General features: G+C 44.9%; 1 protein-coding gene across 22 annotated transcripts in view; it reads right to left on the bottom strand.

Annotated features, from left to right (window-relative positions):
* Positions 1 to 18,964, bottom strand: part of CAMK2G (calcium/calmodulin dependent protein kinase II gamma) — a 122,358-nt gene that overhangs the window by 43,386 nt on the left and 60,008 nt on the right. For all 22 annotated transcript variants that reach the window (XR_012629654.1, XR_012629653.1, XR_012629652.1 and 19 more), the window contains 6 exons: positions 9,359 to 9,413; positions 8,707 to 8,772; positions 5,795 to 5,867; positions 2,578 to 2,680; positions 1,626 to 1,709; positions 702 to 796 (listed from right to left, as the gene is read on the bottom strand). Coding sequence is in view for 19 of the 22 variants with exons in the window: in XM_074874618.1 (XP_074730719.1) it covers positions 702 to 796; positions 1,626 to 1,709; positions 2,578 to 2,680; positions 5,795 to 5,867; positions 8,707 to 8,772; positions 9,359 to 9,413 (476 nt within the window). In the remaining 3 variants the exon portion in view is untranslated. The remainder of the gene's footprint in view (positions 1 to 701; positions 797 to 1,625; positions 1,710 to 2,577; positions 2,681 to 5,794; positions 5,868 to 8,706; positions 8,773 to 9,358; positions 9,414 to 18,964) is intronic.

Here is an 18,964-nt window from a genome sequence, read left to right as displayed (position 1 = left end):
TCAAGCTGTGGTACGCAAACCACGTTTTACACCACCTTTACTCCCCAGTACTAACCTCCTTGCTATTCTTCTCCTTCAGGCACCTTTTACACCTCAGTTTTGCCCTGCTCTGAGAACTCTTCCATGAACTGCTTGGCTTTTTACCAGAGACTCCAAAGTGCCATGCTGATCCCCACCACAGAGCCACCCCTCCAAAGACCCCTGCCATTCAGTCCATGCTGGGCTCCATGCTTTCCACAGCTGGAAGAAATTCCACTATGGCACTGAGGAGACCAGAGGCCATAATTTAAGCTATTATTCTACAGAACACTCCCCTGTACTTTTAATTAGGCCTTGATAAAGATAGGGTCCATCATTCTACCTTCCCTCTGCTCCCCTGAAAGAGTTACCATTGGCTATATCTGCAGCACATTTTGGTAAATGCACGAGAAGACACCATTTCCCACCATCTGCATTTCCAGCTCTGCATTTCCCTAATGACCAGCAACGTCCTGGTGCCCACTGCAATGCTTTCCACACATCCTTTCAGTAGCCCCCAACAGGACTGTATCCCAGGCAGTGAAGACAACGAGGTGTATGAACATGCCAAACTTCATTTTGCACAGTAGCTTGGGGCCTGCTGCTGGACACCAAATTAGATAGTGCCATGTTTTGGATGGCTTCTACACCCATGCAGGTACTCAGCAAGAAAGTGCCCTTACGTCATAGGCTCCGGCTTTGATCTGCTGATAGAGTTTGTGCTGATCTTCATCCCAAAAGGGAGGGTACCCCACTAGTAATATGTACAGAATCACTCCTGGGAGGGAGAGACACAGATACACTATGGTTAGGCTAATATGCCAATTATTCCTTCAGCCCTCTTCCTTCCCCAAGGCAATGACAGTCCCCAAGACAATGATTGCTCTATATCTTCATTTGCCATCACATTTAGCCCTCCAAGATAGAAAAAGACAGTACAAAGCTCTCCTCTGCTAAACCTCACCCTGGCACTTCATGTTCAGTGCTTAATGACAGCTGCCAGGAGATAGAACAAGGTGCATGATGTCCTTCTACCCTCTTCTGGCTATCATGGCTGGTGAGCCACAACTCCCAGCTGCTCTCAGAATAAAATGAAGCTACATAACCTGGGGTTGCTGGGCAGCAAGGGACTTCTAGGAAGGACTATGTTTTTAGATACTTACTGAGCATGGTCTTGGGACAAAAGTGACACTGACAAAGCTAATATTCCTGGCCTGCAGAGAACCATTTAGTCCATGTCAGGCAACACTGATATTGCATATCTTTAAAGTTATCGGTCCCAGATACATTTACACTTCATTTTTTCCTTTTAAAAGACTGGCTCTCTTCAGTATTTCATCTTCTACATACTTAATGTAATAGGAAATTCCTACAGTTATCTAAACAACTGACGCTGCAAAGCACAGACAGGTCCTATCTCTTGAGTCAAATGAGTTCAGGCTCCAATATTAACTCCATCTATACAAGGTGCTTATCCTCAAGTTGCCTTCATCTCTCCACCCAATAAGAAGGAGCACTGCACACCCTCCCAGCAATAGGTTATACGGAATTGCTCTTCTACATGAAACAATGTTGTTTAAGTGTAAAATGTTTTGACAGAATCTTACCACATGCCCATATATCCACTGGTTTTCCATAAGGATCTTTTCTTAAGACTTCAGGGGACAGGTAGCCTGGAGTGCCAGCAAACCCTGCCAGGAAATGGATGATATGAAGTACTTACAGTACTCAAGCAGAAGGGATCTTGCCATATCACAAAATCCACTAGTGGTAACCAACAAATTCCAAAACCCACTTCCCACCCTTCATCTCATATTTATTAGAGCTACCCCTTGGTAAACCAAGAGGGGAAAAAAAAAATAAAGAAAATCAGATGGGATCAAGTGTCTATGTATTGCAGGAAAAACAGAAAAGAAAAAGGGACCGTGTCAATCAGCTGGGCACAGGCTCGTATGCTAGGTCTTATATCACTGTTACATAAAATGGCTTGGAGTTTGAAAACACAAGACATGGATGGGACACATCTGATTGCCAGATGGTGTGGGCAGACCAGGAGAAGCAGCCTTTCCTCCAGAATCTCCGCAGCACTGCAGAATCTTGGAGTTGATGTTTAGCCTGAAAAGGTCTCATTTTTAATTATGTTTTAGCTAAACAATAAGGCCAGATCCAAATGTGTCCAAGGAAGGCCAGGTCAAATGCATTTCTGTAAAATGACCAAACAGAATTCCAGATGTCTACACTCCTGAGCAATAGGGAAGTTCAGATCAGGGTCTAAACTTAGCAGCTGCATTCATCTCTGACACTAGCATCTACTGTAAACCAAGAAGAAAAACAGAGAAATACATAGCCATCTTTTCTGTCTTTATTTATCATATGCTTTCCTCTACTGCACCTAGGCTTCTGCCCAAGGACCCATAGGCTGAGATGCTTGGAAAGGAAGCAGCAATGCCAAATACACACAAGCGTGCTGGAAGAGCTGAGAAAAAGTACTCGGGGGGTACAACTCAACCAGCCACTAGGAAAAGGGGGAGCAAAAGTGAGAAGCTCAAACACTCTTACCAAACCAGGCCTGCTGCTCTCCCTGAACTTCTATAGCCAGTCCGAAGTCAGCCAGTTTGACAGCAGCACCCTTACATTTACTTGCCAGTAGTAAATTCTCAGGCTGGGGAGAAGAAAGAAAAAGGCATAAGAATGAAAGACTGACATCCTCGTTAAAGCCTCCTACCTCAGTATTCACATCATTAAATTCAATCTGCTGGCTGAATTTAGCAGGTATGTACTAAAGCTGTTCAGGTGAAGGGAGAGCAACAGCAACAAATGGCTCTGACCTAGAGTGGCAGAAAATCCTTAAGTCTAACACAAACACTCTATGGGAGCCAGAGCCTCTCCCAACCCAGCCCATAAATTACATGCTGACACCAGAGGGCACTGGCAGTACAGTTCCTGCAGCACAGAACTCAAAACTTGTTTCTGTCATCCCAGCAGAGAGTAACTGGGGTGGGAGGGAGGGAAGGGGCAGGAGATGCAGTAGATAAAATCTGCAGTGATGTTTCTCCCCATGAACATTACACAGGCCCCAAGGCACTGGAAAAGTAAATATGACGTTAATAAGGGCTGCCAAATACAGCACCATAATGTGGGAAGGCATCATCTGGATAGGCAGTAGCTTTCATTCCTTACAGAAAAACCTCAGCCTCAAACTGGCATAAGCAGCCCAGCAGTGAGTATTCTTGTAAGCTGTTTTTTCATGGTACACATTTACAGCAGCATAAAATATTCTGTCTTGCTACTGCCACCATCACCTATATGACAAGCAGCCATGTCACTTCCCCCATTTGCCAGGAAAGGGAGACAGACTTTTGCCCCTCACATGAATCTCACTTGAATCATAATTCTGTTGTGTTGCAGCAGAGGACTCCAGCAGAAGGCTTAACACAACTCCACAAACTGTACTGAGAATCAGCAGCTTCCTCTGAAGCACCAGAGCAACTAGTTACATGGGACTCTCTGAAACCCCAAAGCCTTTAAGGTGGTGCCTATTACAGCTCTGCAGGAAATGCAACTTGTAGACAGGCAGGACAAAAGTGATTTCTCATCCTATCCCCTTCTGATCATTTGTGCAATTCCTATCAACTAAAGTTTTTAACCAAGTAAGACAGAAGCCTGGAAATCCAGAAACAAGAGCTTGTCTCAGTTTCATAAATCTGATGAAGGTCTTTTTCTGCAGCCTGCTCACCAGTTTCATAGCACAGCAACCCTCTGTCCCTGTTCTGCCTGACAGGAACAAGATGCTCATTCACCTGCCTTAAAGTACTGGGCATGTGCCTTGCATCTGCTTTGAACGAAGGGAAAACAGCCTTGTCCATCACAGTCCTTGCCATAAGCAGCATGGAAGGAAGGGGAACTGGGTCTCAATACATTTGGATGCCACTGGCTTTTTACTATATAGGAAGTGGAAAAGATTGTGTTTAGTCAACCTACACTGATGAAAATTCACCAGCATTAACAAGTCCCTAAAGCAGAAGACCAATGAAGTCTTCTGAAAATCCCTCCTGACTTCAGATCACACCTGGGCTTGGCTTGACTAAGGAACAGTGAAATTTAGGGCAGGCTTGTGCTAGCTAAGCACTATTTGCTTCTAAAATACAGCTACAAACACCTTAAGACTAATGGTGCTTATCCATGTGCATGTTTGTCAACATATGGGTTGTCTCAGGTCTCACATACTTTTTGGTAAGGATGTGAACGCATTCCCTAATTTCTTACGGTCCCTATGGGCAGCTCAACATTTAAAGTTCTGTAAAAGCATGGCAGCCAAAAGACAGGCTTGTGAGAGGGAGGTGCAAAAGACAAAACTTCCCTTGAAGCAAGCTCTGCAGTTATTACACACTGATTCTGAAAGCCAAGTTTTTGGCAAGGAGTTAAATATTAAATAAAGGGCACAGGATCTTTTACTGCTAAAAGGAATGGCTACTCCTCAGGCCTGGATGGTTTCAGTGAATCAGAGCAAGCAACAGGAGAAACACATTAACTACTACAGTGGGGAGTGTCTAACAGCTGACAAGTTCTAAACAAGTTCACAACTTTCACACAAACAAAACTTGGGAAGCAAAACAGATTATACCTGCACACAGGATGCAAAGGAAAGCTTAAACCATCCTGTACTGGAAAACACTACTGATTTTCATAGAGGCCTTAATTTTGGACAGTAGTGCCTCTTGGAGGCTGTTTTCTCAAGAGCAGGTGTCGGCTCTAATCCAGAGCAGCCTTTCCACAGTAGATCACTTGCATCTTTTCACAGTGCTCTGAATCAGAAGGCCAAAAGTGTTGCATGGGAGTCTGCCAGAAACACTAAGGGTTAACAGCTGTCCACTAGATCAAAACACTGGGGGAAACACTGCCACCGAGCTTGCAACATGCTTTTACCTTGCTCTCTGCAAAATATTCTTCTACTCTTCCCCTTATGCATTGTGTAACAAACCAAAACCAACATTAGTAGCAGGTGTCATCCTGCATTAATTTAACTGGACCACTGGTGGCCATCAGCATTCCCACTTTAGACAGAGAAGGCTGCAGGGCAGGCAGACCTTCCCGCACAAACCTCTTCATTCTGGAGCCTGCCCAGCTCCCAGTACAGCTGGCACTGCGTGGGAAGGAAGTTTAAGTAACTACACTGTGGGGGCTCTGGGTCTATAAATGTGTTATAATGTGGCAAATGGTTGATTCACCCAGTGTTTAACTGGCCAGCAGTTTTGGTTTTAGATTAAAAGGGCTTCTACTGATGAGAGAAGAAAGAAATGACATGAAAAATTCTTGTTGTGCATCTCTGCCCTAGCCCAATGGCATGTGTTTGGAAACAGCGCAGAATAAAAATATACATGCTCTGTGTAGACAAACTCATCCTGGCAGATTGAACAGAGATTGCTCCAGGTCTCTAGAGATCTCTTCAATGGCAGACTAGAAAGTGTCCTTCATTATAATGAATCCTACCCAAGTTTCTCTGAAAGCCTATTACACTCCAAGGTTCTCTACTCCATCCTGGAGCTGCCTCAGAGAGGCTGAGAGCTGGCAAAGTTCATGAAGACTGAAAACTTCCTCAGGAGTTCAGCACAACCTCTAGAAAACTTTGAAGGAGTGAATTCGTGCTTCAGGAACCTCTGAGCCTAGTTCAAGTAAAAAAACCCCTGCCAGCTGGCAACACAGTATTCCTGTCTTGCCTCTTCCAATGATCCCCTGGCTGCTCTCCTCAGCCTCTGTGGCACAGAGGAAATATTACCTTCAAGTCCCTGTGCACGATATCATGCTGGTGAATGTGATTCACACTCTCCAGTATCTGATGAATACAGTGGCTGTAAGATAAAGGGAGAGACACACAGAGTTATGCACACACATACATACACTTGGCATCTCATCTCATCCCAGAACTATTTCCCTAACTTTTATATTTGTACCAGGAGAGTTCAAGACCCCAGGCTGAATCCCTTCATCATGCCCACTGGATGCCACAGCTCAGGGCTGTCACAGCTGGACACGCTCAGCCCCCTCAGCAACAGGATGCTAAACATCCTATGTATAGCAGGACCACAAAGCCTCTCTTCCTACCTCCCATCATGTCCTTCCTTTCCTCCACATCACACTAAGCATCTCACTTGTTCCTTCAGCCAACAGTGTCCACCTCACACAGGAGAACCAAGGCATTCGAGTATCTGCAAACAGCAGTCGAGATTGGGCAAGCAAGACCCAATCACTCCGGGAAACATTCAGCTGGGCTAGTCCCGAGCAAAGAATAAACTTTTAGAGAGCAGCAGCCTCCGCTGGCAAATTCAGGATGATGACTCCTGGGCGCCTGCCAGTTTGCAGAGCTTTCAGAGAAGCATCTCGAGCACTTTGCATACACAATGTGCACACACACCCGCTTGCTGGGTGCCTTTTAAGTACAGATCCCACTTAAGGGGTTAGTGATCTGAAAAGCAGACTCATCCCCTGTTAAGTGCAGTATGCTGCACTCCCCCACCTCACAGAAAACCGTCTCTGCCACTCTCACTGCTGTAACCACAGGGGCAAAAGCAAGATGTTATTTACACCTGTTGCATAAGGACATTGCAACACACTCATGGGTGACATTTCTGGTTGAAAACATCTCTGCTGCTAAACATTTACTCAGCTCCCAAGGGTGAATGTGGAATGGAGCAGGGATTTTGACAGCTATGGCTGGGCAGTAAGCACCCAGATGTAGGCAATTCAGATGGGTCTGTGTCCTCACTGCAGGGTTGGTCAGCCCCCTCACCAAATTCTACAAATCTATGGGGAACAAATTTGAAATGAGTGAAATATTTGACAGAACAGACATTGGCTACTGGAAAAGATGGGAAGAGAGTGAGGGAAGAAAGAGGAGAGGAGGTATAGCACTGTGTATTTGCTACCCCCACCCCTCCGGAGCTGGCAGTACAATCCTCAGGGTCGGAGTCCATGAATATCTTCCTGCTCCCAAAACAAAAATGTATAATTAGAACAGAGCTGAGTCTGAGCGAGAGAGATTTTCTGGCCAAAAATGGCAAAAGTGTGAGGTGTCCCAGGCGAGCCAAGCGCGGCAGATTGGCACGGACCTCACTCCCTCGCTCTCCCAGCCTGCTCTGGAATTCAGCTCGGCATGGGGAGAGAAAGGGAGGAGTTTCACTCTGTCATCTTGTGGGCACTGTGAGACCTGGCCAACTGACAGTTGGAGAGCTGAGCACCCTGAGGAAGGCTCACAGAGCAACAGACCGTCCTCCATTTCTACTAACCCTGCCATAATTTTCCAGAGCACTGTTGGTCACTGCCAGCTCTTAACCATTTCAGGGAACAGGCACTGGCAAGAGGGACGGGGGAAAGATGATGATTGGTAACTTCAATACTTCCCAACTTCAAGGCAGAACAGCTTGAGTGACTGTGTATCTGGCCAAGATGCTGTGCCTACAACATGTGTACAACCCACTGAAAACATCTACAGGGCTCTCAGACCTATTGCCTGGAGCTCCGTCAAGAGATGATGAGCTCACTGGCCTTCCCCATCAGCTCATGGTGGAGCATGCAGTGTAACGCCTCATTTGAAAGCATCATGCAATGACCATAAGACAGAGGCTGTAAGCATACCACAGGGAAAGCAAACAAGTGCCCACAGACTCTGCAACAGTACCTACACTAACACACCAGGTCATGCTCTTTCCTTCCTTGCACTCACTATGATCTTTCTCACAGTACTACCTACGAAGCTCACCCTGCAGCAGCACACCCGACTCCCTTCTTACCCCTCTCATCTCACAGCTCCCCTAATTCCTGTTCCAGCAAGGGTTAAGAACACAGGTACAGAGTAAGCAGGGGTGAAATGTCACCACTGGGCCACTCCCAGGCCCTGCTAAAGCAGAACAGGAGCTGCCTAATCCCAGTTTCAATTCCAAATGTTTCATGTCCAGCAGACGGACGGGTCAGAGAACACCCTCAGCTACTGCTGCACAAAACACCCAACCCTGCACAAACAGCAAAGGGACAAGCACAGGTCACTTCAGGAAGCTCACACATGGAAGAGAAGGGACACGCTCAGAAAAAGAAGGGTATAACTCTAAATCTTTTTAATATTAAAATATAAAGGTTGCTCTCTCATACTGTGCCTTTTCTCACTGTGCCAACAAGCTCACAGTCAGAGAAGGCTTCCATAGAAACATAGCCTCCAAAGCCCCCTCTCCCCCTGCCCCATAAACCATTACCTAGACACAGGCAAATTGAATGTGTCTGCCCAACAGCAATGGCACATCACTGGAACCCCTACTAGGAGAAGGCAGAGGCCAAGCAGGCAGCACTCTCACAGCCACATGACAGCTCTCCCCTACATTTGCTCACGAAGGACACACTGTCACCACCCACCAGAAAGGTCAGGCAGACAAAGACACTAGCAACGGGTCTCCCAGCAAAGAGTACAGCGTCTGCAAGTGGCAGACAGAGCAGTGTCTGCAAGCAGCAAGGACTAGAGCTGCAGTGAGGCAGGCTGTCTGGTGACAATAGTTTATGCTAATAGCAGAAAGAGGAATCGTTTTTTCCAGATGGGGAGCAAGAGTGTCAGAACAAAGCCATGCACAGAACAGCAGTCAGGGAACTCATTCCACTTGCCAACACACGTGGCACATACACAGAAGGGTCTGGAAACAGTCTTACCTGGCATCTGCTTCACTGTAGTATTCTCTGGCAACAATATCCTCAAAGAGCTCCCCACCAGTAACCCTGGAGTGCAGAAGAACAAGGAAGGTTACAGAGCCCATGCACTTCTAGCTCAATGCTGCATGGGACGTACACGGCCACCCGTCTGGGCCCCTTCCCACAGCCTGTGTGGGGATCTGCAGCACAGGAGTGCCAGGGCAGAACTCCACCACCACAGCACCAGCCACTGGTATGCCCACGTCCCTGACCCCTTGGACTGCCATTTCACCAGCAGTGTACAGGACACTGTTGACACACTGGGCACAAATTGCCCATGCACCTCTACAGAGCTTAGTATGTGCTAAGCTTGGGCAGAATACCCCTGCTCTGACCCCCTCCAGGCTGCCTCAGAGACAAAAGTCGAACAGCCTCCCTATACAGGATAGCTATCTTCTGCCATCCCACGCTTACACCTGCTGCCAGGAGCCTTCCTGGTCCATCCCCTACCACACAGTCAATGGATTTTTGTCAAATAGGCCAGAGGTATCTACAGGTCTCAAAAGAGAAAGGGAGAATTATATTAATGCAGGTGCTTTTTATTCCACTGTTAGTCAACCATCCATGTGCCTGAACTACTGGTGAAGCATCAAAGCCAAAGACAGACACTTACAGATCAAAGACGAGGTAATGGAAACCTTCTTCTGAAATACTGTCGTGGAGCCGCACTGCAAAAACATAATCAAGAAATGCAGATTTACAGAGCACGTAGCAAATATGACACTTCACAAATCAAACCCATGCACACAGCCAAGTTCTCCCTCAACCCAATCAGTTTATTAATTCCCCATGCCCTTTGCTTTGTGTGCTCATTTAGTGACCTATTTCCTTCCGTTATCTCAAAGGAACAGATGGGTGTCCTTCACATACACCCACCTCTCCCCAGCGTCAAAACAAACTCTAAATATCTTTGACCTCCTGTTCGTTCTCCTCCTCTAATGCTTCAGTACCCTCCTTCCAACATCTGCCTACTCACGTTTTGTCATCTCTCCCCACCCATTCTTATTTCCCAGAACAAACGCTTTTCAGAATCTACAAACAAGCCCCCAGACCAAAAACTGACTTCCGACCCCACCTGCATGTCAGTGCCACTGATCTCCCTTCTGCTTTTCATCTGTAAAGCTCCATGAAGTTCCCTCCTTTTACTTTCTTTTCCTCACTTTGTTCTGACTTACAACCCAAATCCTCACCCAAAATTCAGAGTCAGTTTCTTGTCTTGTTTTTTCTGACTTGTTTGTTACCAGAGATCACATTCTGATCACATTCCCCTTCTCAAAATTTCATCCTCCTCCAGCTTCTTTACCTATCCCCCTCTAGTTCTGCTCCTATTGCTTAAATTAACCTTCAACTTTTTTCTTTCCTTGTCCTCTTTAACCTGCAGGACCAGGGTTGCCCCCATGATGGGACACTATACTCTGGTATTCTGGGGTCTCTGGGGCTCTGTCTTCCTTTCCCCATGTTACACATGGAAGTAACTATTGTATCTATGCAGCCAGCACAGTGCCATTTCCTCCTGTCTGAATCAAAATCTCAATTTCTTTGGTGTTTCTTGGATACCTAGGCACTAATTCTAATCCAAGAGGTGAAACTAAGCCCTTAATTTCATATTGCTACTTACTCCCTACTTTTTGCTTTTCTCCCCTGCTGGAAAACTTAACTATTTTCCCTGCCAATCAGAGTCACAAGTTAGCACCCCTATTTGACTCAATTCCTAAATCCTCACACACTGACTAGGATAAGTTCTCTTCTTCACATGACCTTTTGACTCTTTCCCTGTTGACTCACCCAACTAAAGCAACTAGCTGAGACTAGACTGGGTCTCAGTCACTGTAACACCTTGTAATCGAGTATTGACTAAAGTAACATTACTGTTCTCATCCTGACAAGAAAAATCGCATTATCCTGCTCTGTCACTTTAATGGTACCTTTGCCTCTCTTCCCTGTCTTCCATTCCCTTCCATACAAAATTCAGCTGACCTGTCTTGACTTTTCCCAACATCATGATTTTCTCTGCCAGTAACAAGAGGTCAGTTTGCACCTCTTATTGGCACATAACATCAGCTACCATCACCACCTTGGGAATCTTTCAAACTAGCACTTGGCACATGCTCCTACCTCATATGGAACAGCTTTTGCAAATGTTCTCAGTGCTCTCCTCTAATCCTCCTTGCAACTCTCCTTTGTTAAGGCACCCTTCCATATGTATACAAACACACAGAAACTCAAAATTGAGAGAGGCACTGATGTGGAGAGACCACTGCCAGTACCCTTCCTAGAAGTATCTAATTCTTTCCTTATTCTTGCTGCCTGTACTTTCCTATGTTTTTCCTTCCTTTATTTACAAGCTCTCTGGGCTGGACCAATTTGACCAATTTCCTTTCCTTAGCATTTCTACTGCATCTAACCACAGGGGTTTGGGAGGAGCACTCCACCCAGCATAATGCTGCAAATAAGCCAGTACAGTCAGAGTACTAGCACAGCAGGTGTTTCAGAAGCTACACACTGTTCCTACAGCATGAAAACAGAGACACATCACCTTTAAGAACTATGTTCCTCCAATCATTCACTGCAAAAAAATTTTCTTCCAAACAAGCAGTTTTAGTTGGTTTTTTAATAACTTCATTGCAATACAACTTCATGTTTACAAGAAAACTTGCCTCCTGAGCACTTGACAGAAACCAGAAGAGGTGGCATTACAAAAACACAAGCAAGAAGAAAGGTATTTCCTAGAAGGAAAGATTTCCATTCAAGTCTAGAAACAAGATGAAATAGCTGAAACAGACACTTGGATTCCCAGTGCAGGGCAGTTTTCACTCCAGTGCACAAGACTATTTGAGGTGAATGCAGGAGACAGGCACATGAATAAGAGCTGAGGCTCAGGATGCAGGCAAAAGCCTGTGAAGAGACCTAATAAAGAGGGAAAAGATGGAGAAACTTCAAGGAAAGCTGAATGTGCTAATAAAGTCATGTCTGGTGATGCTCAGTGTGCATGAAAAAGCATTCTTCTTCCTCTGGCACCTGACAGGTCACTGAAGTGCTGCAAGAAACACCAAGCAGAAAGACAGAGTAGGAGCACAGTCACCATCAGGCTGAGAGCAGAGGCCATGAAAAGGGAACAGCAAAGACATCTGCAGGTAGAAGTGAGAAATAGCGTATGATAAACTTTGATGCAAAGTTGCAGGCAGCAAATTACATCAGAAAATAAAACATAAATGAGCTGATTGGTGCTATTTCTTTGTCCTGAGAAAAGCAATTTTGTCAGATACATTATGAAGAGGGAAGGAAGTAGCAATTCAGGTGGCAGATAGTGGCAGAGGCAGCAGAAAGAGCCTTCAAGGATAGTAAAACACTATTTGCATCCTTAGGTGAGGAACCATGGCAGGAGGACAGAGACAGTTCATAAATACTGACATCACCCTAGGGCTACACAGCAAAAGAAGGCCTTGGAGGCAGGACACAGGTCATTAACTTAACAAGGGAGCTCCTTCCTCACCATGGCCCAGAGCGATGTGGGAATAAAATCTGCCCAGGATTTAATCTGTTGAGGTAACAAAGCTCAGGGAGTAACAGTAGAACAGCAAAACCCAGAAAAGTTATCGGAAAGATGACAGTAGGCCCCACCACCCTGCATGGGAATCATTAGGAACAGCTCAAAACATTAGGCTTAAAGTGTGGAGGGTGGCAGCAATGAGGGGAGTCAAAAAGGGTGAAGAACAGTCTGAATATACCAAAACTCTTGTGACTTTGAATTCCATCCCACACCTGCTTCATACCAGTGCTTACAGGAAGAAACAAAAGCAATACCCAGTAGCAGCACAGCAAGACCACCCATTGCCCTTTTACCCTAATGTTTTGCTTACCCACCCTCCTGCAGAGCCACAAGAGCCTTCCTGACCAGCAAGGATACTGCAATTGGCAGCTCTGATGCCATGGTTCACTCTGCTGACACACAAGTTAAAATGCTCTGCTTTCTAATATAGTGCTAACTACCAGGGACTGTCACCTTAAAAACATGATCTGCCTTTTCCAAAACCATTCAGCCAGCCCATGCAATGGCATATACTCAGAAGTAACTCCACTACCTTTAGCTCATGTCAAGAATAAAAGCATTTAAAAAGTTTCTTGGTCTCCTCTCCACTTTGGTTTATAAATATGATCCACATTGAGTTAACATTCATCATAAAGATACACAAACATCAGAAACCACCTGATACCTCCACCTTCCAGACAGTATAGAGCCCTCTTTGCTTTAAAGATGTCCTTTGCGAGCACTCTCCACCTGAAGGCAAGACACAGGTTCCTAAATGGTCAGTTCCAAGAGTGGGCTGTCCTCTGTTTCAGACATTTTGCCATGAAAAGGAGATCCCATTTGTTCCACAGGATGCTGGTCCTGACACATCATCTAACATCGCCATTACTACCACAAGTTCAGCTTCAGCCAAGCAGTTGAGCAGAGACCACATAGGCTGCTCATACCTGTGTAACCTGTTGACATGAGAGGGTGAAAAATATAATCATATGTAGATGCTGGAGGGTGAAGGATTCCCCAAAACTGACTATCCATAAGAAAAATGAAGAATTAAAAGTATTCATCCAGTTAACTTTTTCTTCAAAAATATTACAGAACCCTTTTTTTTTTTTCCTCTCCTCAGGGAAGCAGGGATGTCTATGCCTAGTGCAGCAGGCTAGACAAACACACACATCACAAAAAGAGTCCCAAGTCACAGCAACAGGCAAGCTGCACAACAGCAACACAGGGTCTTCCAAATGACCAAACTACGGAAGAGTCTAGTACTTGCCAAGGAACCTGATCTCACTATTCACCAGAAGATGAGGTAGATTATTTCTATTAACTGATTCTGTTGCCCAGAAGCAGGGATTCAAACTGTATTTCCTTCGTAGCCAAACACACTTAACACAGAGATTCTTACAGATGTAGGAAATCTATCCCTGCCAACACCACACACAGCCAGGGTCACCTGATGACTGTTCCCATGTCAAAGGTCTCTGATGGATGAAAGAGTGCTTACTACAACGGTTAGCAGGAACAGACAAGGAGAGGGCAGTAAGAAAGAAAACAGAAGCAAGTCAGACAACGAGGCACTAAATCAGTTACAGGATATGGCGAAAGACTGTACCCAAGGTTTTAGCCAGGGCACAGAAAAAAGTACCATCCACACAAAGCACAGATAGTAGAGTTCACCAGCACATCTAATTTTGCAAGACTGTCAAGTCTTACAGATAACTTCAGAAATAATAAATAAAAAACCATAGCACTAGTAACCAATGCCAGAACAAATGCTATCCAAAGGAGCAAAATCAGTTACAGACTGTTAGGCAGAAACATCTTCTGCAACATTACCAGCTGGCTGGTCAGCAGAAAGTGCGCATCACCACTTGGGTGATATCTCCAAGAAGCACATATATTCTGGGAGAAATAAGCAGTGGTTCCAGTACAGCATCTCGATGAAACAATGTTTTCAGGAAGACACAAAAAAAGCCTAACTTTGTTCATACACAGTCCTGAATCTGGTACTGTAGTGATACTCCACCAAAGGTAGTAAGAGACTGGTACCTAAAAATGTCCCTCCAACTTTAAATGCACACCTGTAACTCTGCATGGTTAAAGAGCTGCGATGCATCACTACACACAAGGCACAACCTAGGTAACTGGTTTAAGCGTCCTCTTCTTCCTCCCGTCTCCTCTCTAGCCTCATCCTACGTAAAATGATCTTACATGTACAGGAAGCACCTCCCACAAAGTTAGCCTTTTGAAAAAATAACTAACAACAGAAAAACAGTGAGACCAAAACATTCCCTTTCCCCAAAAACTCAGACCTTCAACACTGCCTGATGCAGGTTACACAAATTATTTTCTGTCTTTTGCAGGTGTAAGCATTTGCAAAGAGCATGATACCAGAGCGAGTGGCTCAAGGGGACATGCTGCGACTACTGAACCTAACAACAGTTGGATACCAGGAGTTCAAGCACCTTCTAAGAACATCTGCTGCGAGTATTACTTTTCTCTGCCTGCTGTCTTCAGAGTCTCGCTGGAAATCTTGTCTCAAGAACAAAACTTCAAGCTGATACTTCAAAGTGTTTCAAAATCCTAATACATGTAGTTTTTATTTTAGAAATAAATAATACTAATAAACTATGATATTAACTACAGAAAATTAAGCATTTTAGTGAGAAATACCAATGCGGTAACAGTCATGCCATGTGGTTTGCATTCCCTGCCTGAAAAATGTGACCCTGTACAGGCAGCCACAGCTCTCTGATGCCGGAGCATGATATAAAGCAACTGAGCTTAAGAGGAGAATTATACCAGCCTAACAACCAATGCAAATTGCTGCTGAGTCATGCAAAGCAAAACTCTGTGAATGCAAAAGTTGAAGTGAATCATGAAGAAATCAGACAAAAGCTTTCGATTTTTATAAACATTCACCCAAACTACAGGAACATAAGATATTGAAAAGCAACAGGCATCTCATTTTTAAAAGGTCACATGTGAAAGGCCAATTGATACTGGGGTCACAAATACAGATTATGCCTAGCCCAGATTTGACCCACATCTTCCCTTCACTCTGCCCAGTGTGCTGAATATTACTTTTTTACTCTTATGTCAAGCATAACAGGCCAGAAGCATGTATGCCTGCTACATAAGTCCTAGGATGAACATTCCGGTATATCCCATGTCTACAGCAAACAGTGGAGCAGGGCTGTCCAAGGGCTCAGCTCATGGTCGGGGAAGGCAGGCTCTTGTAACACAGGGTGGTTTCTGACAACCTGCTGCAAGTAAATCTCTGCAAGCAAAGTAGTTACTGAAGTCACTGCAAAAGGCAAGTACACAAGCAGAAGAATTTCACAGGACAATTCCCAGTATCTTCACTTTGCAATTACTCATCTCTGCTCAGGAAAAGGTAACATGGGCTGAAATATGCTTGCTCTAACATACCAATGGTCTCTGCCTGTCTTTAGGGACAGTGTTCAAGCTACAGGGTAGGGCAATCTTGTCTGATAAATCTAGGTTCACTGGTGTTCCTAAGTGTGATGCATTTGGATGTTATGGCAACGTAAAGGACACTATTAGTCAACTATCTCTGCACCAACACACATCATGTGCTGTGATTATATAATATTTGGGGCTGTGAAATCAAGTTACCTGTGTTGCAGTACCTGTAGCAGAGCCAATACAAGGCAACAGAGATTTCTGGTTGTCTCCTGGGTCATAGTAATTGCAACGCAGTAACTCTTTCACACAGCCTTAGTAATGCAAACTCAAAAGTGCTCTGGGATCTTCTGGACTGAACAATGCTATTGAAAGGTCAGCCACTCATTAGAAAAAGCCACAGCTTCACTTCTCAGCAGTTTCCAACCAGACATCAGACATTTGCCTGCATCATGGAGAAAGGGAGGAGGTAAGAGATACCACAAGGGGCATATTTCAAGAGACAGTGCATGCCAGAAACAGCAGAATAAAATTGGAGACTAAAACCTGCCTGATGCCCTCTTCCAAAGATATTCTCCAACGTGCCAGGAGATGCTGAAACTATAGATACAAATACACGTGGCCCGACAGACTGCAAACTGAGCACTATCGTCCGTGGCAGCACAAGTGACAAGTGAACTGACGCAGGTGGCTACCACCCACTCTCTGCTTCCCCAGCTGCTCACCAGCCTGGGCAGCCAAGATGGGAATTGTCCCACCACCTCCAAGCCTGGCTGCGTGCCAGGATGCTTCCCGCACGGTTCACATCACTCAGGATGCCTGTCCCGCGAGGAGCCACCACCAACCTGAGACTGCCTGTGAGCTGGGTGCTCAGCTCCCACCCCAGCTGTTTCTCTAATTACATTAAACACGCAGAATTCAGCTGCAGCTGCTCAGGCTGCTTCCAAAAGGACTCTCCTTTTAATTAAAAATTTGCTATTAAAAAGCATTAAATTGTGTAATGCAAGTAATCCTCTGGAAATCATCTGTTCCAGCAGCTAATGACCAGCTTTGTTAGAGCAGTAACTAACAGGAGCAGGACAGTTAGCTAACAGGACATCGCATGCTGCTGTTAACCAGTCCCTTAGGAATGTCAACGCTTTTGCTCCTCCTCCTTCCAAATGTGACACAGAGAGGTTACACTATGCTGGATATATACCAGCTTCCTGTAAACTCCCCAAGCCCACAGCGTTTCACACCAATTGCAGTTTTAAAGCTTTGGAAAATGGAAGAGAAGAAGGACTTGTTAACACTCTGCTCCGGTTCAGGCAGAACCAAGCTGCTGCAGGCTCTGCAAAGACAGACAAGGAACAGTCCCAAGGGAGTGTGGAAAGGCACACAGAGGTGTTGGGTTTTTTTCTCCCCCTCACCATTGTTCTCACTGTAACCTTTTTAACACTCTGGCATTAAAAAACGAGGTTAGAGTAGTGCCATTTCTGCCATACAGGGTGCCAAGTCAGGGGAAATTCCCTTCTGCACAGAAATTCACAGCCTAGAAAGAAGTTATAGGGACAACAGTATCTTTCCTGGTAAGAAACCAGTCCTTCTGCAGAGGTAAAAAGCAAAAGTAAAAAACCACAAAGTATTTTGTAAAAACCATTTCAGTGCCAACTAAATGTCATTTTTCCTTTGATTTTGTAATGTCTGTACTGAAAGGCTGAAGTTCAGCACATGATACATAACATTTAGTGTGCCCTACTTAAACATTACATGAGCCAAAAGAGTGCATTAGCAGGAATATTTTCTACTCTCCTGATAACAGCGCAATCACAACCATCCAGAATTGTTATGAATAATTTCTGATTATCCACATACCAGATAAGCAAAGTACTTTAAATAACCACTAGTATTATAGAGGAGCTTCTTCTAAAAACCCCCAAAATAATAACAAGCTGACTTTCCTGGTATCTCGAAGAAAATACATAGAGAACACCCCCACTTTACTAGAACTAATAAAATAAAGATAGAGGCCGTGACAAAGTTAAGGTCTCTCACACAGGCTTTGCAACTTTGTTACACACATTTCTGCCATCAGGGACAAATCAGGCTTTGGTGTTGCAAAGCAGTGCTCCTGCCCAACCAGGCATGTGTTCTACCTGACATCCCCTCAACCTTGCTGTATTAACCTGATTTTCACAACTGCTTTCTCACATTGCCCAGGAGAGTTATGAAAATCTTGCCTGGTTCAAAAGGCAGGCTGTTGCTTGCACAATTTCAGAGTGCAGCCATCCCTCTGTCCTGTTTGGTGCTCAGGCAGGGGGAACCCAAAGGAGGCTCCTTCCATTTTCTCAGTGCTATTCTAACTAGAGAGAAGATGGGGGGAAAAAAAAAAAAAAAAAAAAAGTAGGGGAATCCTCCTCCTCCGACTTTTGCAGTACCTTTGAGTGGACTGAGTTTGGCCATCATCCCACTGTTTGGTTTTTTTAAGGGAATGCTTTCATGCAGATAAGTCTTGCAGCTAAACAGGTAAATAATGGATTCAAAATACCTCTTTAGTACAGACCACAAAGACATACAGAACAAATATATCCCCTGGCAAGCAAAAAAATGCAATTGTTAATCCCCCTCAATTTGGGAATGGAGTATCGAGTTTTTCTTAAAACTACAGGAAAAGCTATAGGAAAAGGAAGCTGAAAAAGAAGAAAACAAGAAGTAAGTAAACAATAGGTAGTAAAAGAAGTAACTGGGAGAATCAGAATGAGAAATAAAAAGCTGGACTGCCTGGGGTTTTCAGGAGCCTCCTCTCAGCCAGACCTGCATGGGCACTCACCTAAATCCCTAACAGCACAAGGACTGGAAATAATAAATGATAACTTGCAGCTCAAAGGCTCAAGCTTTCCTGCAGGATTGCACTCTGATACTATGTTTGGGTTTTTTTAGAGTGTTTGGTGGTTGGGGTTTTTTTTTCTGGATTTTTTTTTTCTGAGGGGGTGGAGGAAGAGGAGAGCAAGTTAAATTAGGTTTAAGGCCAAGAACATCATTGCTTGGCCTCTTAGGAAGCACAGCAACTTGCTGTCCCCTCAGACAGCCTCATGACACTTCCAAGGAAAAGCTGCTCAGTAACTGACAAAGCCGTAAAGCCGTAAAGCATAACTGTTACAAGGTCTCTTCTCCCACCATCAGCCTCCGCTTCCCCACACCATCCCCTCTCCACACCAGTTTCACCCAAGAACAGGAGCGGTCCCCCCAGCAATAGAAATCACAGGACAGCAGCTTTAAACAGCTGGC

The sequence above is a fragment of the Strix uralensis genome, chromosome 7 (assembly GCF_047716275.1).
Source record: "Strix uralensis isolate ZFMK-TIS-50842 chromosome 7, bStrUra1, whole genome shotgun sequence".
NCBI lineage: Eukaryota > Metazoa > Chordata > Aves > Strigiformes > Strigidae > Strix > Strix uralensis.
The sequence above is the reverse complement of the archived record's forward strand: the minus strand, read 5'-3'. Positions and strand labels throughout refer to the sequence as shown.